Raw genomic sequence first — 22,768 nt, 5'->3', positions numbered from 1 at the left:
CAAACGTGGAAGTGAAGGCACTTACTTGGAGACGTTGCTGTTGTCTCGGACTTTCACATGACACAGGACGTTAGGCAGCTTCTGCAGCACCAGCACTTTGATCTGGTCCACAGAGCTGCAGAGCTTAAGGTAGCCCAGATACAAGCCTGGAGGGAGGCGCTGCTGACTTCGCTTGTGATAGGAAAGTATGTCCTGTTTGGAGAGAGACAGAGACAGCCTCACCTCAAGATCTTATTTGTATTTATTTATCCTGCCCTCCCCCCACCCCCCGCCCAGGAAGCAGAGGAGTTTGAGATCAAAAAGCAGCAAATGTTTTCACAGGCGACTCCGTTTCAAGTGTTCTCCACTCACAAAGCATTTAAGCACATGCTTAGGCACAGAAATAACCTCTGGTACTTTGCATGCACTCAGACAACTTTTGCTTTTGCTTCCAGCCACACACAGGTTTGCTGTGATCTCCACACCATGCAGACACTGGTCTATAAACCTGAGATTTCAATCCCCCTACAACTGTGGTATTTAAACTGGCTTAACTAACACCCACCTCTGCACTCCTGCTGGTCATCCCAGCAGTGAGCTGGGGCAGGGAACTGCTTCAGCTGACAAACACCTCAGGAGGAGGAGGAAGAGGAGGAGGAAGAGGAGAAGGAGGTGTTTTCCAGCCAGAGCAGCTCCTTGGTCCATTTGGGTGCATAGCTACAGCAAATGGAGCTGAGCAGCACTGGGGAAAGGCTGTCACTGGGGCTGCACAAAGCAGGACTGCCACCAGAGAAAGCCCTGTAGAGTCCCTCTGCTACTTTGAGGCAAACTGGAATATCTTCAATGAGAACAATTAGATTCTAGGCTGTGACAAGGGAACGATGGTGATGGCTACTGCACTCCTAAGTTCTCTGAGATGTATGAAAGCAAGGACACAAACACAGGTCAGGCAGCGTGACTCTGTCTGTCAGAGCCCGTGTTTCTCTTTGGCTTGGATCTCTGTAACCCAACCAATCTGCTTCTAACCCCCCTTGCTGATCCTCCAGACTCACCTTGCACCTAAGGCAGACTCTGGGATAAGGTAGAGGGGTGGAAAGAAGGTGGAAGGGTGTCTGGGAGCCCCTCCTGGGGACTCAGGTTTCGGGGAGGGCTGCTGTGTTTCTGGGTTACCTTTAGCTACACTATAGACAGCAATACACAAGTTATTTTAAGTATCTGCTTCTATATTGTGCTAAGCTGTGGGTCAAGAACTGGCTGGAGGGCTGGGCCCAGAGAGGGGTGGTGAATGGTGCCACATCCAGTTGGCAGCTGTCACTGGTGGTATCCCCCATGGGTCAGTGCTGGGCCTGATCCTGTTCAATATCTTTATTGATGATCTGGCCCAGGGGATAGAGTCCAGCATCAGTAAGTTTGCAGATGCTTTAAAGACTGGATGAGGCACTTAGTGCCATGGTATAGTTGACTGGGTAGGGCTAGGTGCTAGGTTGGACTGGATGATCTTGGAGGTCTCTTCCAGCCAGGTTGATTCTATGAACAAGCTCCTGGCAAAGCTGGCAGCTTGTGGCTTGGACAGATTCACTCTGATAAAGCTTCATTCCTTAACTTCCAGCTGGCTGAGTCTGGTCTGGGTGATTTCATAAGAGTGGGGGGTGGTGACAGGTAACTGCCAAACCATCACAGTCCCAGCCTACATACTGTAGAAATCTCAGGGAAGAAAGAAACTTACAGTTCATGGAGGGAGGGATTTGTCACTTGGGAGAACTACAGAGAAGCCCTGGCATGTAGGAAGGCAACAAGGAAGGCCAAAGCCCTCTTGGAACTGAAACTGGCAAAGCAGTAAAAGAGAACAAGAAAGGCTTCTTCAAACCTGTCAGTAGGCAAAGGAAGCCCAGGGAAGGTGAGGGGCAGTGCTAAACGAGGAGGCAGCCTGAGAACTGAGGGTGCAGAGAAGGTAGAGTTGCTGAATGCCTTCTTTGCTTCAGTCTTTACACCTAAGGCTGAACTCCCCTGTGTACTCCAGACCCTGGAGGAGGGAATGCTCCCCACTGGTCAGTGCAGGCTGGGTTAGGGATCAATCACACAAATGGAACATTCCCAAGTCCATGGGCCTGCCCATTCCCAGGCACTTCCATGGCCACCAACCTAGCAGTAAGCTCTGCATGGGCTGATTCCTTATTACTTGATCCTCATGGTACCTCTCTACAAGGGAGTTCTTGTGTGTCCCCAGCATCCTGCAAGGTAACAGGCTGAAGGCTCTTATGAGCCTCCCATCCTGCTGTGCCTTCCCTTAGCTTATACCCCTTCCTAGCCCTTGCATCTTCTCCAACACACAACTCATTGTTATCTACCTCTCCTGTGGAGCTGACACATGGCCCCACAATTGTCTCAGGCTTGCTTACCCCTAGAAACCTGCTGTGAGTCACCAGCTGTCTGCAGGAAGATCTCTGGGAGCACTGGGGCTGGTGGGTTGCCAAGTTTAATTAATGCCTGGTTTGGGTTTGGTGGTTGTTGTTGTTTTATTAATGAACAACTATAGAATCACAGAATTAGTCAGGGTTGGAAGGGACCCCAAGGATCAGCCAGTTCCAACCCCCCAGCTATGGGCAGGGATGCCCTACCTTAGATCAGGCTGCCCACAGCCTCATCCAGCCTGGCCTTAAACACCTATAAATAAATAAATAAATAAAGTTTAGGTAATAATAAATAAAAATAAAATGTTGATAAAGAACTTTATCAACAAAGAGAGCTTATAAGTCCCTACCAATGAGGGGGTCTTTGCTGAAGCCAGCAGGCATTTCCAAGGCTATGTACAGCAGTCCCCCCCCAAACTACCCTAAAAAAAAATGATGTCTGCTGCCAGCCTGAGGAATGTGTGCTTCTGCCCTGGGTGAGGATTAGACACCTGGCCTGAAGCCTTTACTCTTGGAACCATCAAATTATCTGCCAGTGCTATGCTTGGCTCTGGCCAAGGCAATTAGACCCTCATTTTCACAAGCACTTCATGAACCAAATACCCACTGGATGATTAAACAAGTAACACAAGAAAGGGTGGGCATTAGCTAGGAATGTGTAAACCATTAGGGGAACATTTTTTCCACTAAGATCTCTGTGGGAATCTGATCAGGCCTGTATTTTGGGGTTTGCTAATATAAAACTTCTGCCCAGATTGGCATTTTTTCTACACCTTTTAACACATTTTAATGCACCAAATCTAACATAGATCAGGTAAGTTTTATTGTCTTTTGGAAACGTTGCAAGGTTTCTCAGAGCTGGTGATGTGGGCTTTGATTGCCTCTCTGTTTCCGGCATGAGAAGCTGAGTCTGAGCTCCAGAAAGTGCCTCCAGCTCAACAATGAACCACAGCAGCCTTCATCTAGTGGAGGGTGCTAAAGGAGGGACTAAGGCAATGATTTGTCTTCTTGTGTTCTGGGTAGTGGTGCAACAGTTCCAGAGAGATTGGCTGCTGACATGTATTTAGAATAGACTAGAATAGAATAGGATCAACCAGGTTGGAAGAGACCTCCAGGATCATCCAGCCCAACCTAGCACCCAGCCCTGCCCAACCAACCAGACCATGGCACTAAGTGCCCCAGCCAGCCTTGGCTTCAACACCTCCTGCCACGGCCACTCCACCACCTCCCTGGGCAGCCCATTCCAATGCCAATCACTCTCTCTGCCAGGAACTTCCTCCTCACATCCAGCCTATACTTCCCCCAGCACAACTTGAGACTGTGTCCCCTTGTTCTACTGGTGGTTGCCTGGGAGAAGAGACCAACCCCACCTGGCTACATCCTCCCTTCAGATAGTTGTAGACAGCAATGAGGTCACCCCTGAGCCTCCTCTTCTCCAGACCAAACAACCCCAGCTCCCTCAGCCCCTCCTCATAGGGTTTGTGTTCCAGGCCCCTCACCAGCTTTGTCACCCACAGAATGGCTCAGGTTGGAAGGAACCTCAGAGTTCATCTTTTCCAACCTCCCCACCATGCCCAGGGACACCTCTCAACTGGACTCAGCTGCTCAAGGACTCATCCAACGTGGCCTTGAGCACCTCAAGGGAGGAGGCAGCCACAGCTTCCCCGGGCAGCCCCTCCCAGAGTCTCACCACCCTGGTACTGAAGAACTTCTTCCTCAGCTCCAGTCTCACCCTGCTCTGCCTCAGCTCCAAACCATTTCCCCTTGGCCTGTCCCAGACACCCTCATGAGAAGTCCCTTGCTGTGGTCTACATGTAATGTGTGTTTGCAAACACTCTGCTTCCTGAAGGGCTGAAAACCTCCTGGTTTGGTGATGTCAACTGAACTGATGATGCAAATCAATTCTAAAACCAGTCCTTACTTTGGTATTTCACAGAATCACAGAAACATCCAGCTTAGAAAAAGCTCCTCAGGATCACCAGTTTGTGGAGGTTATGGAGTCTCCATCTCTAGAGACTTTCAAGGCCCATCTGGATGCATTCCTCAGTGACCTGAGCTAGATTATATGGTCCTGCTCTGGCAGAGGGGTTGGACTCGATGATCTCTTTGGGTCCCTTCTGACCCCTGACATCCTGTGAGCCTGTGATCACCAAGTCCAACCTAGAAACCTACTCTACAAGATCCTCCTTAAACCACAGCCCAAGCACCACATCCAAACAACCCTGAAACACAGCCAGGGTGGGTGACTCCACCACCTCCCTGGGCAGCTCATTCCAGTCCCTGACCTCTCTCTCACTTAAAAACTTTTTCCTAATGTCCAATCTAAGCCTCCCCAGCCTCAGCTTGAGGCCATTCCCCCTTGTTCTGTCTCCAATTCCCTGTGAGAAGAGCCCAGCAGCAGCCTCTCCACACTATCCCTTCAGGTAGCTGCAGACAGGGGGAGTTTAGGTTGGCTATCAGGAAGCATTTCTTTACTGAGGGAGTGGTGAGGCATTGGAACAGGCTGCCCAGGGAGGTGGTGGAGTCACCACCCCATGATCTTCAAAAGAACAAACAGATGTGGCACTTTGGAGCATGGTCTAGTGGTTGTGGAGGTGTTGGGAAGAGGCTTAGACTTGATGATCTCAGAGGTCTTTCCTAACCTCAATCCTAATGTGAAGACTAGAGGCAGGGATTTGACCAATCTCAGAGGTCTTTTCACAAAATCAGAGATTCAATCTGGTTGGAAAAAGATCTCAAGGATCATCCAGTCCAACCTGTCACCTAACCCTTCTAATTAGCTAACCCATGGCACTAAGTGCCTCATACAACATCCTCTTAAACACCTCCAGGGATGGTGACTCCACCACCTCCCTGGGCAGCCCATTCCAATGCCAATCACTCTTTCAATGAAGAACTTCTTCCTAATGTCCAGCCTGAACCTGCCCTGGCACAGCTTCAGGCTGTGTCCACTTGTTCTGTCCCTGGCTGCCTGACAGCAGAGCCCAACCCCACCTGACTACAGCCTCCCTGCAGGCAGCTGCAGGCAGCAATGAGCTCTGCCCTGAGCCTCCTCTGCTGCAGGCTGCACCCCCCCAGCTCCCTCAGCCTCTCCTCACAGGGCTGTGCTCCAGGCCCCTCCCCAGCCTTGCTGCCCTTCTCTGGGCACCTTTCAGCACCTCAACCTTGATTCTAAATGTGCAGTCTGGGAGCATGTTACAAAGAAATTAAAGGAGGGTTCTGGTCAGTAAGGAATTCTTTAGCAACTATACCAGGCTCCAAGGAACTCTGAACCCCACAGAAGAGGTTTATGAGGTAGAGCAGTAAGATTTTTAAACCTAGATTTAGTGTTCAAGGTTGGATGGAAAATCCTTGGGAGCGTAGAAACTGTAAGTGTCTGTGGAGGTGCTTAAGAACATCCCAGAGAACTTTAAAGGTTTTTATATCCCCTGCTGCAGAATTCCATCGCATGGTTGCCTGAGATTGATAGAAACTACTCTGCTCTGCTAGGACTTGGAGGTGATTTCTTTAGAATCTCAGGGCTATTTGACATATAAAGGATCTGGTCCCAGAGCCACTGGAAGCAATATAAGCCTTTGCTTTCAGCGGGAGCTTGGCCATTCCTTTTATTGGGCACTGGAGTTGGGCCCAAAATTCTACGAGGCTCTTCCAAAAATCAGGGCTCTGGCACAGGCTTTACAAAAGCAAATAACACACAGTAAGAGAAGCAAAGCACTACCTGGATTGTTATAAGCAAGATGTCTAATGCTGTTGGCTCCTCTGGAGTTGAAAGGGATTTCCTCTGGCTTTGGAGTTTGGATACCTGCATCCATTTGCCGTTAAAAAACGAATAGAGGCTCTCCACTTCTCTTACGGTGACTATCAGCAGATTGCCGTGGCGGTCCTTGATTGGCTCATAAAAGACTCTGCCCAGGTTGTGAGTGCCCAGCAAATTCTAGAAAACAAGCAGATGAGCAAGGGAAAGTTACTTCTCCAGCAGCAGGAGAGCTCCATCAGCCCAGCCCCAGGGGAGCCAGGCACACAAAGCCCTGCCCGGCAGTTGCAGCGGTCGGCGGCAAAGGGAAAAGCTTTGCCCTGGGCTGGGTTTGTGGACTGAGCTGCGACTCCTCTGAAGCTTTTGGCTCAGCAGCGTTCAGTGCAACAGCTAATGGAGACCTTCGGAAGGCCTTTTACAGCCCAGTGCCTCCAGGAAAGGGAGCGCTGCGGAGCGCTGCAGCGCTGCGGGCAGAACCGCCTCGCTCTGCCCGGGCAGGCAGGGATGCAGTGTGCCAATCGCTCAGCGTCGCTCTAGCGCCGTTCCTGTGGCACCAGCGAAGCCCTTCTGATTTGAAGCTGGGCGCTGATCTTAACCTCCTCATACCCAAACGTCAGAGACGACACAAAATCCTTCCTCTATCCCCAGACCATTCATGATGGGAGACTTTCTCTCGGGGTCATTAACTACAATCTGCATTTTCTGTCCTCTGGTTTAAAAGGCTTTGGGTTATTTGCAGCAACAGAGGCAAGAGGCTTTCCTATCTGCAACATAAACAGCTCTGGAGCTGAGCTGCAGTGTTGTGAAGGAGCAGGGAGGATCTGAAGGGACAAGGACCCTTCTCCTTTTGCTTCAGCTACCAAGAACGTGCTAGACAAAACCGGCAGACTCTAACGAGCTACCAGGGCAGAGCTCTCCAGGAAAATATCTGAGGATTAAAGAAAAGTAATTTTAAAAGACTCCACATAAAATACATATTTTGCTCAAAATCCTTTTCCTTACACACTAAGGCGTCTGCCTGTAGGTGCAAACACACTCAGCCCAGGGAGCAGCCCCTGAAGAGATTCCCAGATGTCCTCAAGAAAAATGCCTAACATCTGAAATATGCTCAGCGCTGCGCCGCCGGTCGGGAGAGCTGCGGCAGGCTGGGCAGGGCTGGGGGGGCTCGGGGAGGAAAACCTGAGTCCACAATGCAGCACATTGTGTGCTTAGGCAAGTGCTGAACATTAACTTAATGACGTTGTAAAGGGATAGCTTACCCTGCAGTGATTTATCTGCACTCAGCAGGCAATACCTGCTTTTAAACTGGGTGTCAGTAAATTGTCTATAAAGGGCAGGTACCCAGCACGGGGACTGCCCCTGGAGCAGCATCCCTCGGCTGCTCCGGCCTCATGCATCCCTCTGCAGGGCACACTGAGGCTGTTCCTGCAGCACTTCTCTTGCTGCTGTTGTTGTTGATTCTTCTGCCTTTTCATAGAGTCAGTAAATGACAATTTAGCTCTCCCAGGGCTAAGATCATAGAATCATAGACTCAAGCAGGTAGGAAGAGAGCTCCAACCTCACCCAGCCCAGCCTAGCACCCAGCCCTGCCCAACCAACCAGACCATGGCACTAAGTGCCCCAGCCAGCCTTGGCTTCAACACCTCCTGCCATGGTCACTCCACCACCTCCCTGGGCAGCCCATTCCAGTGCCAATCACTCTCTCTGACAACAACTTCCTCCTCACATCCAGCCCAGACCTGCCCTGGCACAGCTTCAGGCTGTGTCCCCTTCTTCTGTCCCTGTCTGCCTGGCAGCAGAGCCCAACCCCACCTGGCTACAGCCTCCCTGCAGGCAGCTGCAGGCAGCAATGAGCTCTGCCCTGAGCCTCCTCTGCTGCAGGCTGCACCCCCCCAGCTCCCTCAGCCTCTCCTCACAGGGCTGTGCTCCAGGCCCCTCCCCAGCCTTGCTGCCCTCCTCCAAACACCTTCCAGCACCTCAGCATCTCTCTTGACTGGAGGAGCCCAGAACTGGACACAGCCTTGATTATAGAGTCACAGAATGGTTTAGGTTGGAAGAGACCCCAAAGATCATCCAGTTCCAACCCTCTGTCATAGTCAGGGACACCTCCCACTGGAATAGGTCACTCAAGGAGTCATCCAGCCTGTCCTTGAACATCTCCTTGGGCAACCTGTGCCAGTGTCTCACCACCCCCACTGTAAAGAACTTCTTCCTAACATCCCCTCTCTTCCAGTTATCTCCCAGGCTGGCAGTGCTCTGGGAAAAGGCATCTGCAGAGGGAGGGAAGCTGAGCTAACCAAAGCAACCCATTCTACCCGAGCTGAGCTAACCACACCAGAGGGAACCTTCAGCACATGCAATGAAAGCTTTCTCTCTGCCAGCTCAGAGAGGCAGCTGCTGCCTAAGGCAGGTGGTCCCTCAATAAAGATGCAGCATTCCATGTGTTTTTGGGGTGCTTTGGGGAAATCAGGCAGGACAGGTGGCTGCCCAGGAAGGCTGCTGCCCTGTGCAGTGCTTTAGCCAAAAGATGTAAACCAAACCCCATGGGGATGGTCTTAACAATGGCCACGGAGTGTCTGGCTCTCAGAGCTGCTATAAACCCAGCTTACTGCATGGGCTGGCACTCAGAGGGGTGGCCAAGCAACCAGCTGAGCACTATGGAGGTCTTCATTAATTCCATGGCTGCACCAGAGATTTTTCTGATGACTTCATCCAAGCAAAAGGAATCATAGAATCAACCAGGTTGGAAGAGACCTCCAAGATCATCCAGTCCAACCTAGCACCCAGCCCTAAAGAAAGAACTGAGGCCTGGCTATACCTTTGCTGTAAGAATCATGATCCCATTTTTTGGCATTGGAATGGGCTGCCCAGGGAGGTGGTGGAGTCACAGACCCTGGAGGTGTTCACAACAAGCCTGGCTGGGGCACTTAGTGCCATGGTCTGGTTGATTGGCCAGGGCTGGGTGCTAGGCTGGGCTGGATGAGCTTGAAGGTCTCTTCCAACCCATTTCTCCTCTTCTCTCATTACCAGACCTTGTCAATCATCCTTCTCCAGCCCTCCTGTAGCCCCTGCAGATCCTGCAAGGCCACCATAAGGTCTCCTCCAAGCCTTCTCTTCTCCAGGCTGCAGAGCCCAAGCTCTCTCAGCCTGTCCTCAAAGCAGAACTGCTGCAGCCCTCTCAGCATCTTGGTGGCCTCCTTTGCACTGGCTCAAACATTTCCATGTCCTGCTTGTGTTGGGGGCTGCAGAAGTGCACCCAGGAGTGCAAGTGGGGTCTGAGGAGAGCAGAGCCAAGGGGCAGAGTCCCCTCCCTTGCCCTGTGCCCACACTGCTCTGGCTGCAGCCCAGAACTTAATGAAAGAGTCCTGCCTATTTGCCCCCTGGAAATCCAGGAGAGCACAGCCATCCTGTCTGCCAGGCAGGGTGGTTCTGCCCCAGAAGCTGTGCTTGTGCACTCTGTAAGCCACGGGTGAATCACAAGCTCTGCTCTGGCAGCTTCAGCAGTCTGCTTGTCCTCCTCATCAGGGACAGGAGGTGCCTATTGCTGCAGGGTCCCACGTAGCACAAGGGAGCAGTAGATTTACCCAGAGTTTAAATGCTTCATTAATACATGAATAGTTAATTATGAATAGACCTTCTAAGAGGCTTATTGAGCAGCCAATATTAGGCTTATAACTCTTGAATTCCCATAGGCTTATCTGTGGTCATTATGTGCTGGCTCATATCTGTTTGGCTCTGTGTGCCACTGCTCCGTCTCTCTTTTCCCTCCTTTTTAATGTGACTGCTTCCATCCAGCTGACAGGAGAGGCTCAGTGGCTCAGCTCCTTCTAGGTGATAACACTGCTCCAAAGGAGAGGCCAGTGGGGAGTGGTGAACCACAGAATGAGCCCTCAGAGAGCAGGAAGTCACTAAATCAATAGCCAGAAACGTTCAACCAACCTGTAGCTGCGCTGCTGCCGAAAGCATCTTCTGCCTGGCCTGAAGTGCTGTTGATGAGGACACAGATACAGACATGTTCTGCCTGAGCCATCTGATGTCATCCCACATGCAAGACAACTGCAAAAACATGTCCAGGCCAATCAGTGCTGGCTCTCAGCATTTACAAAGGCAGAAGTGAAACTAAAAGCTTTTTGGTTCGGAAAAGTCAGCAGGGAGTGCTCATTTTGAGCTCCTGTGGATGGCAGTGAGTTGCCTAAACGAGCATCAAGCAAATACTGAATCCAACTGCACAGCATCACAGAATGGCTCAGGTTGGAAGGGACCTCAGAGATCCTCTGCTCCAACCTTCCCACCGTGCCCAGGGACACCTCTCAACCAGGCTCAGCTGCTAAAGGTCTCATCCAGCCTGGCCTCAAATACTTCCAGGCAGGAGGCAGCCACAGCTTCCCTGGGCAGCCTGTTCCAGAGTCTCACCACCTTTGTATTGGAGAACTTCTTCCTCAGCTCCAGTCTAACCTTGCTCTGCCTCAGCTTCAAAATGTTCCCTCTTGGCCTGTCTTCAGGCACCCTCAGGGAAAAAAATCCCTCTGCAGCCTTCTTGTTGGATCCCTTCAGCTGTTGGAAGGCAAATCTAAGGTCCCCTTGGAGTATTCTCTTCTCCAGGCTGAGCAGCCCCAGCTCCCTCAGCCTATCCTCACAGCAGAGCTGCTCCAGCCCTTGGATCCTCTTTGTTGTGGCCCTTCTGGAACATCTCTGCTATGAGGTGCAGCTCTTTCAGCTGCATTTTGGACTCGTGTAAAATCAATCTACTGTTCTTCAGGATAGCGTGAAGATACCTTGAGTGATGGCATCACCATAATGCTGCCTTCCAAACCTCTGGCTTTTGCTCTAGGCTCTTCCTCTAAGTGTTCATTCAGCCTTTGCAAGGAGCCATCCCTTGTGTGGGATCACACATTGGAAAGCATTGACTGCACCTCCGCCAGCGACCCAGGCAGAGCTGAACCCAGGCAAGTGCATTTCGAGGTGAAGGAAAGGGAAAGCCAAAGCCCTGCATCGTTGAGCTCTTTAATGACATCATTCCACAGCTCCAGAACCAGGAGCTACAAACTGCAGAGGCAATGGATGAAGTGAGGCTGGTGTTACCTTGGTGAACCACAGGAAATCCTGCATGACTGAGCTGCTGTGGGAGTCGTCGATCTCCACGATGGGGATTTGGTCTTCATTGGTTACTAACAAATTGTCTTTGTAAAAAAATATAACAGATAAGTAGAGTCCCCTAAAGAGAGAAGGAAACACTGTCAAGCTCCTTCCACGGCCGTGCCACAGCTGGCTCACAGAGTCACGGCTGTTAAGTTCAGAGGAGACAAACGGAATCATCTGGACTTAACTTCTGTGTCCCAGGGATCAGGCAGCTTCAGCCAGCAAATTCTGGAAGATGTTTGGGCAGCTTATCACTCCAGATGATGTGAGACTGCAGGAATCTAAGAAATATGAATCTGTGCAAGCCACTGACATCAGCCAGAACTTTGGCAGGGCAAACAGTGCACAATGGAGGCTTTTATGCCCTTTGGAAATCAGAAATCGGACTGAAACTTTTTATCGCTAATGGGCTTAGTTCTGCCCCCAGATTTACTCTTGCTTCAGAGGAAACCTGAAGAAACTCAGCTGAGACCAGGTGGGTGATTCAGGTTAGTGTGAGTGAGTGGAATTTGGCCAGCATATCTGCAAAACTGTTTGGAGAGATTATTCCTTTCAATATTTACCCTTGCAATTAGTTACATACGTTAAGTAGTTGCCTTAGGGGATTCAAAAGGCTCGGGAGAGTTCTGAAAGAATCTAACCCTTACCAAAATGCAGAGAAGAAAAAGCCAACTGGCAACCAAAGAAGAAATCATCCAACAGCTTGCATGTGCTAAAAGAAATGACCAAGGCTGAGGGTTGTTTGGGTGACCCTGGGTTGCAAGACCAGCTACAGATGTTAGAGAATTGGAGATGTGTTTCTTGCTGCCAACAGCCTGTTAAACCATGTTATCTGAGCTCTGCATTTCATCCTGTCAATGAAATAAAGACTGCAGTTTCATTACTGAGCAGCAGCAGCATCAGCAGAGGCAGAGCTTCCAAAGCAGCTCAGTAACTGCACTTTGGGTTTGCACAGACTCTTTCACTTGGTTGCATCCCAGCTCCGTTTCCAATGGCAATGGCAAGAAGATTCGACTGATCTCCGTAGGAGCTGGAGCATTATTTTCTTATCAGCTGCCCCAGCCCTACACCTAAGTGATTTTATCAGGTTCTAATGGCTTGCTGGTGGGTTGGGGGTGGAATCTTCAACCCATACTTCTGAGGTGCTTTTCATGGTTACATAAGGGCAGCAGCTGGCAGCTAAGCCTCAGAGCGGTCGGGAGATAAAACGCATGACAAACCGTTTCAGAGTCTTCACAAACTTGTTTGAGGAGTGGAAAAGGTGCTTCAGGCTTCTGGAAACTGATTGCTTGCGACCAGCATTCTGTAATTTAGAGCTTTCTAGAAGGGAAAAGAAACAGCAAACCAATCCCAGCACTTAAATTTCAGTTAGTGTCTCATTACAGGATCACAGCTCGCAGGATGTTAGGGGTTGGAAGGGACCCAAGGAGATCATCCAGTCCAAACCCCCTGCCACAGCAGGACCACACAATCCAGCTCAGGGCACACAGGAACACATCCAGACAGGCCTTGAAAGGCTTCAGAGAAGGAGGCTCCACAACCTCTCTGGGCAGCCTGTGCCAGTGCTCTGGGACCCTTCCAGGGAAGAAGTTCCCCCTTGTGCTGAGCTGGAACCTCCTGTGCTGCAGCTTCCATCCACTGCTCCTTGTCCTATCGCAGGGAGCAGTAAGAAGAGCCTCATAAAGAACCTTTGTCTCTTGAAGCACAATACTAAATTCAGTGCCCACTAAGTCCCTTTCAAAAAAGCCCAACATTTAGAAACATGCTCAAAGACAGCCCTTTGCTTGTATTTTTGTTATCTTAGTGATAAGCAGCAGCAAACCATTTCCTTGCTTGCAGCAAACTCAGACGTGGCAAAAACATTTTGCTCAAAGGCTAGCTTGAACCAGTGCTGCATGCTTGGAAGGGCAGGGTTTGGAAGGGGCCCTCATAAATCCAGGAAGGGGTTTGAACAGGCAGACAACGTTTTAGGGGTTGTGATGCCTCAGTTGCTGTCCACATATAGCTTAAGCTTCTGCACTGACTAATTGGCTCATCACTAACATCACAGCATCGCCAGCCGGACCTCAGGGCTGTCAGGAAGCAACTGAACCGACCCTGGGCTTTGTCTGCACCACACTAAATGGATGTGCTTTTGTTTGGAGGTTTGTTCACTCAGCACAGCAATTTCCACTCCCCTGTGTTGCTTCAGATCTTTCATGCTGACGTTTGCTCCCCAGGAACCTGGAATCCAAGGAATCCACAGGAAGGAAGGAATCAGGCATCTGGAATCCAAGGAACCACAGAATAGCTCAGGTTGGAAGGGACGTCAGAGGTCATCTATGACAACCTCTCCGTCATAGGCAGGGACACCTCTCAACTGGACTCAGCTGCTCAAGGCCTCATCCAGCCTGGCCTTGAGTCCATTTTTTCACTTCATGCCAAAGCTGAGAACTGTTGTGAGTCTGCAAAGAATCTGACTTGATGCATTCCCTCCTCTTGTACATGGCCTGAGTGCTCTTGCAAGCCACTTCTGGGGCTGAAAGTGGCTCTGTGACAGCTGTGCCCACCTGGAAGCAACTTTTAGAGGGTGACAGCCAGGACCATGCAGCACTGTACAGCCTAGGTTGTGCTGGCAATTGCTCTTCTCCACATTTAAAAGCAACAGGCCCTTAAAACTGGGTTTCTTTTGTGAGGTCCCTCCTGTTTAATGCTGCTGAAAGAGGCACAGCAGAAACATTTAAAAACAAGGAAATCAATTCTTCATCTCTTTGCTGTGATCTAATGAAAGGAAAGACAAAGAGAAAGATGTAACTGTGAAGCCACAGCTCAGTTTTCCAGCATCTGCTTGTCTGGCTGGAGCATGGATACCCATCCAGGCTGCCAAAAACATTTTGGGGGATGCCCTTCTCCAGTGGGGAGGGGGGAAGTAAGCCTGATGAAAAGCTCTTTGCTGCAAGCTGCTCATCAGTCTGCGGTGGTGCTTGCAGACCAACACCTACCCCACTCGCCTCCAGAGCGGAGTGGGAGGTGTCTGCCTGTGTCTCCCCAGCGAGTTCTAAGTTTGAACATTTAAAGAGCATCTAAATCTGCTGTTGTCAGCCCCCATCTGTGGAAGTACTCCTCGTAGTTTTAAGTGATGAATACATTCCCTCCCCCTGCTTAATTTGCACACTGCAAAGTGAGGGAAGCAGACACATTGTTAGCAATAATTACCACCCTGCTGAACAGCAAGTACAAAGAGAACAAGGTTCTTCTGGGGCTGAGAGCATACAAATCAGAGGGATGAGACTTATTAGATCATCAAGTCCATTGTCTTTGCAGGGCAAACTTCTTCTCTGTGGCATGTTCCCCAAAGCCCTGCTCACTTCAGCTTGAACAGACCCATCGAATCCATGCCTGCTCCTTCCAGGCAGCTGCTCTGGGTTTGCTTTTCCCTTGGAAAAGAAAAATCCCTCCCCGTTTTCTGCCCATGCCTCCAAAGATAATCTTGGTGTTACTGTCAACTTCTTTTGTTGTTGCTTTAAATGCAAACCAAAAGCTGCATGAAACACTCCTGCCTTACTCTTTCTGCTTTCCAAGGTTAAGGCTCATTTAGGAATATAAATTTCATTCTAATTATGCAGTTTTTTTATTTCCTGCTGTATTAAGGATGGAAGGGAATAGAGGAGGAAATTGCTGAAGGCAAAGCAACATAATTCTGTATAAAACACCCAGAGACTGCAGCAGTAAAGCAAGAGGGCACATTACAAGGGAGATGTATGTTACTGGGCTCCTGGGCAGTTTGGGTTTAGTCCACAGCTTTGCAGAAGCCAGCAGCAAAAGAAATGATGGAAATCTAGCTGGAGACTGCAAACTCTCCTGCACTGCTGTTTGCCTTTGTTTTACAGTGCAGTGTGTGTCTGGGAGCCAGAACTGTGGAGCTGAGATGATAATTTGGATCTCCAGGAAATGGAGTTGTGTCTGCTATTTAATTAACCAATAAATAACATGGAGCAACCTTCACAGCAAAGCACCACCGGCAGCAAAATAAGTTTGTATTAATAAATGATAGAGCAGGAGAGCTGTGAGCCCTCCTAAGAGCTGCTAAAGAGCGAACAGATAGAGAATTTCCAGCGATTAGCTTTAGATCAGAAGCATTCAAAGCTGGGCTGAAGCAGGCAATTAACTACAAAGGTGTCTGCAGCAGCAGCAGCTTTTACTCTTCTCAGGTGGGATAGAGAAATGTGTCTCTGCAGCTCACTTGAATACAACACACACTCAGAAGCAGCCTAGGTGGGCTGTGGAAGAGCAAGAGCAAAGCAGCTCCTGCTGCCAGTGTGCATCTGGAGTCTCTGCTGTGGAGGAATGTTTGTTATGCTGTGCTGCTCCTCTGAGGAGGAGATCAGCTGGAATTCTTTGGCCTGAACAAGTGGGTGCCTCTCCTCCAGTGGGGCAGTGTGAAGCCAGTGGAATTGCCCCAGAGCAAAATTATCTGCTCAGGCCACACCTCGAGTGCTGTGTCCAGTTCTGGGCTCCTCCAGTTCAAGAGAGATGTTGAGGTGCTGGAAGGTGTTTGGAGCAGGGCAGCAAGGCTGGGGAGGGGCCTGGAGCACAGCCCTGTGAGGAGAGGCTGAGGGAGCTGGGGGTGTGCAGCCTGCAGCAGAGGAGGCTCAGGGCAGAGCTCATTGCTGTCTGCAGCTGCCTGCAGGGAGGCTGTAGCCAGGTGGGGTTGGGCACTGCTGCCAGGCAGCCAGCACCAGAACAAGGGGACACAGCCTCAAGCTGTGGCAGGGCAGGTCTAGGCTGGATGTGAGGAGGAAGTTGTTGTCAGAGAGAGTGATTGGCATTGGAATGGGCTGCCCAGGGAGGTGTTGAAGCCAAGTCTGGCTGGGGCACTGAGTGCCATGGTCTGGTTGGTTGGGCAGGGCAGGGTGCTAGGCTGGGCGAGCTTGGAGCTCTCTTCCTACCTGCTTGAGTCTATGATTCTATGATCCTGGCCTGGAGGAGATAAATTGTCACTTAGGGTAACTCTCAAGAAGGAAGCAGATTAGCAGAAGCTGAGCTAGATCTTACTGAAACTCTAGTGGAGGGCATCAGAAGGGCTTTGGAGCTCTCACTAATTGTGTAACCTTCTGCAAATGCACTGAACTGGGAAGGGATGGTGCCCCTGGGGAGGCCACACCTCAAATCCTGGGCTCAGTTTTGGAGCCCTCATATCAAGAAGGGCATTGAGGGCCTGAAGTGTGTCCAGGCAACAAAGCTTGTGAAGGGTCTGGAGAGCAGGGCTGGTGAGAAGGTCATCATGAGTGAGCCAAAAGAAGCAGCTGAACAGAGAGGAGCTTAGCCCAAGTAAGGGGCAGGACAGCAAGGAGGCACAGCCAGCACCCATGGGTGACATGAGAGTGGCCATCGAGTCTGTGCCCTACCTAACCGGGGGGCCAGCAGGCCCCCCGGCCTTTGATCCCCTCCACCAGCCACCCAGTGTGCACCAGGGGCACTCACCAGCAATGCCAGCAGGAGGATCCCTCTGCCCAGTTGGGCACAGCTTGGGGCTGCTGCTTGTCCTGGGGCTGGTTAAAAAGGGGAGTGGGCAGGGAGGGCAAAGTGGCCACACCTGAGTGGGCAGGGAAGGCAAAGTGGCTGCACCTGGGGTGGGAGGAGTCTCCAACAGCACCCAGGTGCTGTGGGTTTGGGAGAATAGGGCAAGTGCAGCATGGAGTGGGAAAGGGGCAGGTTTGGTGAAAAGGGGAGGTGCTCCTGGAAGGAGGGAGATGGGGAGGAAAAGGATAAAGATGGGGGGCAAATAGGAGATGGAGAAGAAAGAGGTGACGATGAAAATAAAAGGAGGAAGATGGGGGAAACAGGAGATGGAGAGGAAAGCAGGGAGATGAGGGGAAAGGGAGATAAAAAAAAGGTGGTCCTGCTCTGGCAGGGAGGTTGGACTGGATGATCATCTGAGGTCCCTTCCAGCCCCTGACATTCTGTGGTCCTGTGAAATAGCTAAAGAGATGAATTCAAAATCAGATTGAAACTGCACATTTTCAGCAGTGCAGGCAGCTGGGCTAATGTGCACAGAGACAGAACTCCAGGCAGAAGTGAAGGCCTAAGTGCTGGCCAGGCAGCTCAACAGCTCGAGACATGATGGATTCTGTACTGCCTCACCTCAAGGATGTCTTTCAGAAGAAGATGCTGCATCTTTCATAGGATTTTAGAGGTTGGAAGGGATCCAAAGAGATCATCCAGTCCAACCCCCCTGCCACAGCAGGACCTATCTAGCTCAGGGCACACAGGAACACATCCAGACAGGCCTGGAAAGGCTCCACAGAAGGAGACTCCACAGCCTCTCTGGGCAGCCTGTGCCAGGGCTCTGGGACCCTTACAGGGAAGAAGTTCCCCCTTGTGCTGAGCTGGAACCTCCTGTGCTGCAGCTTCCATCCACTGCTGCTTGTCCTATCCCAGGGAGCAGTGAGCAGAGCCTGTCCCTCCCTCCTGGCCCCCAGACCTCAGAGAGTTATAAACATTGATTCAATCCCCTCTCAGTCTTCTCTTCTCCAGACTAAGCAGCCCCAGGGCCCTCAGCCTCTTCTCATAAGGCATGCCCTTGCTCTAGGTGATTGGATAGGGCTGGGCTGGATGATCTTGGTTGGACAGGTTGGACTGCATGATCTTGCCTGGATAGGTTGGACTGGGTGGATAGGTTGGATAGATTGGACTGGGTGGATGGGTTGGATAGGTTGGACTGGATGATCTTGGTTGGATAGGTTGGACTGGGTGGATAGGTTGGATAGATTGGACTGGGTGGATGGGTTGGATAGGTTGGACTGGATGATCTTGGTTGGATAGGTTGGACTGGATGATCTTAGGGGTCTCTTCCAACCTGGTTGATTCTGTGATTCTCTCTCCTGAAGCAGCAGTTGGCACCACAGTCATATTCCTGGGTGGAGTATTTTGGCTTACAAAGCTGACATTGGAACTTTTTTAATGCTCTCCCTGGCCACCTCACCCTGTGTCTTGGTCCTCAGTCCTGCTTTGATGCACTCTCAAAACCAGTGATTAATAAGAGGTGGACTTAGAGAGCCTTCTCTTAGCTGCCCGCACCAGACCTGTGCGCTCCGCTTGCGAGCCACATTCCAATTAGAACATTCCATTTTCACCTCAGACATTGCAATCAAATTTCAGATAGGGAATATCTGGTAAGCAGGTTACTGAGAACTTGGGTTCTTAATGAAGCATCACACAATTGCTTAATCCCCTCAGAACTCTTTAGAGGGAATGATCTGCAAGAGAGAAAAAACCCCACACTTAAGAACTACATTTGAAGTGCTGCCAGGACATCCAGTTGTAGTAGCTCAGTTATGATGGTCTGTAGCATGGTATTATGAAGACAAATGGCTGCCTGTTGTTTGCAATCATCAGGGTTTTCCAGAAGATTAAACATATGAAAGCAAAGCTTCCTAAGTAATTCCCTCAGAGATTTCATCATATCACAGAGCAGGTTCAAAAGCAACAGCTGATCTAATTCCAAAAGCTCTTAAACTCACTGTACATTCCAGTGTATTCTTCCTGGTATTTCTGTCAGCTTGTTTTCTTCAGCCCCTGCAATGCAAAGGCCAGGGCCAGAGGCAGGCTGCAGTGCAGAGCCTGAATGAAGAGCCTTGGACAAGAGCTCTGCCTGGAATCTGGGCAATTCCTCCTGCCCAGCTCCTGCTGGAGCAGCAGCACAGCCCTGCTTTTCCAGCTGCTCTGCCTTCTCAGCCTTTTCCCTAAGTTACCCAGGTCATCTCAGGTTGATTACCTCCACTTTTCCCACTCACCCTCCTCTGCATCAGTCGGCCTGAGCAGCCGGAGTGTGGTGCCCCACAGAGGAGTCACCTAGTGCCAGGCCAAGGTGCCAGCACCCCAGCTCTGAGCCTTGCCTGGCTTCACCTGGCTTTTGTTCGTGCAGAGCTGATCCTGCTCTCGTTTATAAACCACAGTAGATCAGTGCTTGTGAGCAGAGTCCAGGATACCCTGCAAACAGTGCCCAGCGACTTGCTGATGGCTCTCAGGCAAGGGAAGGAGACAGAGGTACAGTTCAGTGTACAAACAGAGGGGAGTGTGCTCAAGAGAAGCAGGGTAAAGGACAGACAAATGCCTGGGCAGGTCCTCAGCTCTGCTAGATGCTGCTTGTCTTGCTGACTTCTGTCCATGTCACTCCAATCATGCTAATTTACATTAAGCAGCTAGCTCAGGGCTCTGTACTGCATGAAGTGAGCGTCATTGTTTGGGTTTTCCAGTCCTCTCCAGCAGCTTATCTCAGATCCTTGACCAAACTCAGATTTCACTGAGGCTGAGAAATACCAGCATCAAATTTCAGAGTCAGATTGATGCCATCATGTTTATTTCTTCTGCAACCTTTTGGTCTCCATTCTTCCACCAAATTGTGGAGATAGAAGGGATTGGCCATGAGCCTTGGGTTTAAGACAAGTTCCAAAGGCTCTGCTATTATGTTACAGCCCTGATTTATCCCAAATCCAGCCCTGTGTAATGCAGGCATTACAAGCAATTAGGAGATTTGGACTTGGTGCTGCTCAGGCTGGCTCCACGGTGCAGAACTGCCACATATGCAAGGCCCCAGAGATGCAAGCAAACATTCTAAGCTAAACAGAGGGTTTTTTTTTTATGCTGTTGCTACTTGTTATGTAAGGAGAAGGAGCTAGGAAATAACAGCAGAGGCATAAGAGTGTGCTTTGAGGCTGGGGTTGCCTTCTGGAGCAGTGGAACGCTCTGAGCAGCAGGCAGCGGTGTCGGATCCCCCAAAGCAGGGGTTTTCTGCAGGTTGTTTCTAGCTGCTTCTGTTCTGGGCTGTGGCAGTACAACAGTTTATGCTAAGAACACTTGGAGATGTTCCACTGCTTCCTCCCTGTCTCCTGGGCAGGTGGCCTGCAGGCCCCGAGAGCTGCGCTAACTTTGGAAAGGGAAACCTGTACCGCGGAGAGGAGGCTTTAACAGCACCAGAAAGGGATGGCAGAGGCAGCCTCTGGATTTTCAGTACCAAGACCACCTGCAAGTGATAATCCCTGTATGAATGTTAATTAGAAACCCCACCATTTCCCTGCAGTATCTCCCTTCCCTTTCCAAGAACCAGCTGAAGAGTTGAAGTTGCTATGGCTACGGTGGGCTGTGGCAGCCTGTGGCTCGTCCTGACGGTGACATATTTGCACGTACAGAGCAAAGGCTGCATCCTTCCACCTCGGCCAGATGAGCTCAGCCCGGGCTTTTGCTGTGCTTTTAAACCAAGTGGTGCAGCTTGGCATAACAGCCACACCAGGTGAAGAAAAATGCCAACCTCCTGGTGGTTCAGCTTTGGAGTTTAAAGTGAGCTCCTTTGCGGTGAAGCATTGTTCCAGTTAGAAGTCTGGCTCAAGGAAACAAACAGTGCTTCCCAACAACCCATAGAGAGCTGGAGCTTCTCTATGCTTCAAAAACAGTGCCAAGCTCTTGCCTTGGCTCCTGAGCTATTAAAGGCACAGCCTGCTCCTCATGAATGAAGAGCAAAAGAGCTGGGTGAGATTGGAATACTCTCCTAGTTTGGGTCCACTCTCTTTGCAGATGCAGTGAGCTTTATCTTCCCCCTGCAAGGAGTTTTCATTGCAGGTTGGCATCACACCCACTTAGACTACTCAGGGTCTTCCATTTGGAGGCAGCCAAGTCTCCTCTGCTGATCCAAACCAGTTGTTAACCCTCTAAACTGTTTAGTTGGATGAAAACACCCCACAAAACCCCAGATAAAAGAGGGCTGATGAAACGTTTTGATGGAATCCTGTGTGGAAGTGGCTTGGAGGCGACCCCGAACCAGTAGGTGTGCAGGGTACAGAGGCAGGAAGGGTCTGTGCTGCCTGCATCCGAGCTTTCAAGTGCTTTCCCCCAGCTAATTTCAAGGGTTAAGAGCAAGATAGTGCACTAAAGTGATTCCAGATGGGCCAATATGAATATCTTTTCTCGTTTCCTGATGAATGGGAAGGTGTGACCCAGTTAGAGAGCTGCTAACATGACCGGCGCCACAGAGGCTTCAGCTGCTGCCCTACCGCACAGCTCCTCAGCCTTACCTCTGCAGTTGTAATGCTGATGAGCTGCTCGAACCTGCTGCAGGAGGCGTTCCAGGGCCTCAGTGTGTCCCCTGTGCCGAGCTTCTCTTCCACTGCAGTCTTTCCAGTCTGTTGAGCAAAGGAGATAAACAGAAATGGAACACAAAGGCGCAGTGCAAGGCTTTGAAAAGGTTTTCTTGCCTCTGACGCCTCTTGGCATTAGAGGAGTTTTACATCTGGCCTGATGCTGTTGCTACTCGTACAACAGGTTTCCTTTACCTTGTGCCAGCTAATTAATCATCATGATTATTAACCAAGAGCTCACAATCAGCTCCTGGAAGCTCCTGTAGTGACTAACTAGGCAATGGCTATTTCTCTCGATATCTAAAGGGCCAGAGCAGCTCTCAGCCTGTGCTCATCACATTGGTGCCTCCCTAGGGTCATGCTGCTGCTGCTGCTGCTGCCTTTTGCTGGGACTCCAGCAGCCTGAGCCTCTGTTAGACAGAAAACCTGCTGCAAAGCAGAGAGTGACCATCTCCTCCCCCCAGAGCTAGCTCTGCAGCCAGAGAAACGTGCTCTGAGCAGAACCCCTTCTGCAAACCTGCTCCCAGCAGAAGTCTGACAGTCGCTGGTGGATCCTGCCCCTGAGTGCAGGCTCTGCTCAGCACTGCACTACTGAGGCAAGAAGCTGAGCTTTCTGTCTGTCCCACCTACCTTCAGCCTACAAAAGATTCCTTTGCTGTAGCTACAGGCTCAAGCTTGATTTTAAGAAACAATCCCATCACATGGAACTGCTTGAGAGTGTCCAGAGCAGAGCCACCAAGATGCTGAAGGCAATGGAACATCTCTGCTAAGAGGAGAGCCTGAAGGAGCTGGGGCTGTGCTGCTGGGAGAGGAGGAGCCTGAGAGGTGACCTCAGCAATGGTTATCAATATGTGCAGGTGAGTGCCAGGAGGCTGGAGTCAGGCTCTGCTGGGTGATGCCCAGTGCCAGCACAAGAGGCAGTGGTGGAAGCTGAGGCAGAGGAAGTTTCATGTAAACATGAGGAAGAATTTTTTCCCTGTGAGTGTGACAGAGCCTTGGCACAGGCTGCCCAGGGGGGCTGTGAAGTCTCCCTCTGGAGATATTCAAACCCTGCCCAGATGTGTTGCTGTGTGATCTGCTCTGGGTGATGCTGCTGTGGCAGGGGGTTGGACTGGATGAGCTTTGGAGGTCCCTTCCAGCCCCTGACACTCTGTGATTCTGTGATGACAGAGAGGAGAATGAACCAGTGTCTATCAGAGAGGAGCCTTTTCATTCCAGACTTGGCTATTTCCATCCTTTCAGCATGATGAGAAAAAAGTATTGCAGCAGTTTCCTGACTCAAAGTAGCAGTGGATCAAAGTATTAAGAGATCTGTCTGCAAGGGAAACATGCTTCCATCTTGCTGGCTTAGAGGCCATGACTGTGTTCACAGC

General features: G+C 50.6%; 1 protein-coding gene across 5 annotated transcripts in view; it reads right to left on the bottom strand.

The window, feature by feature from the left end:
- The window catches only part of ANKFN1 (ankyrin repeat and fibronectin type III domain containing 1), an 80,680-nt gene that overhangs the window by 18,278 nt on the left and 39,634 nt on the right, over positions 1-22,768 (bottom strand). For all 5 annotated transcript variants that reach the window (XM_064150515.1, XM_064150516.1, XM_064150517.1 and 2 more), the window contains 6 exons: positions 21,333-21,440; positions 12,504-12,603; positions 11,227-11,359; positions 10,084-10,200; positions 6,109-6,324; positions 26-192 (listed from right to left, as the gene is read on the bottom strand). In XM_064150515.1, coding sequence (XP_064006585.1) covers positions 26-192; positions 6,109-6,324; positions 10,084-10,200; positions 11,227-11,359; positions 12,504-12,603; positions 21,333-21,440 — 841 coding nt within the window. The remainder of the gene's footprint in view (positions 1-25; positions 193-6,108; positions 6,325-10,083; positions 10,201-11,226; positions 11,360-12,503; positions 12,604-21,332; positions 21,441-22,768) is intronic.

Source organism: Pogoniulus pusillus, chromosome 11, assembly GCF_015220805.1.
Source record: "Pogoniulus pusillus isolate bPogPus1 chromosome 11, bPogPus1.pri, whole genome shotgun sequence".
Classification (NCBI taxonomy): domain Eukaryota; kingdom Metazoa; phylum Chordata; class Aves; order Piciformes; family Lybiidae; genus Pogoniulus; species Pogoniulus pusillus.
Note: the sequence above shows the minus strand (reverse complement) of the source record. Positions and strands in the feature narration are given on the sequence as shown.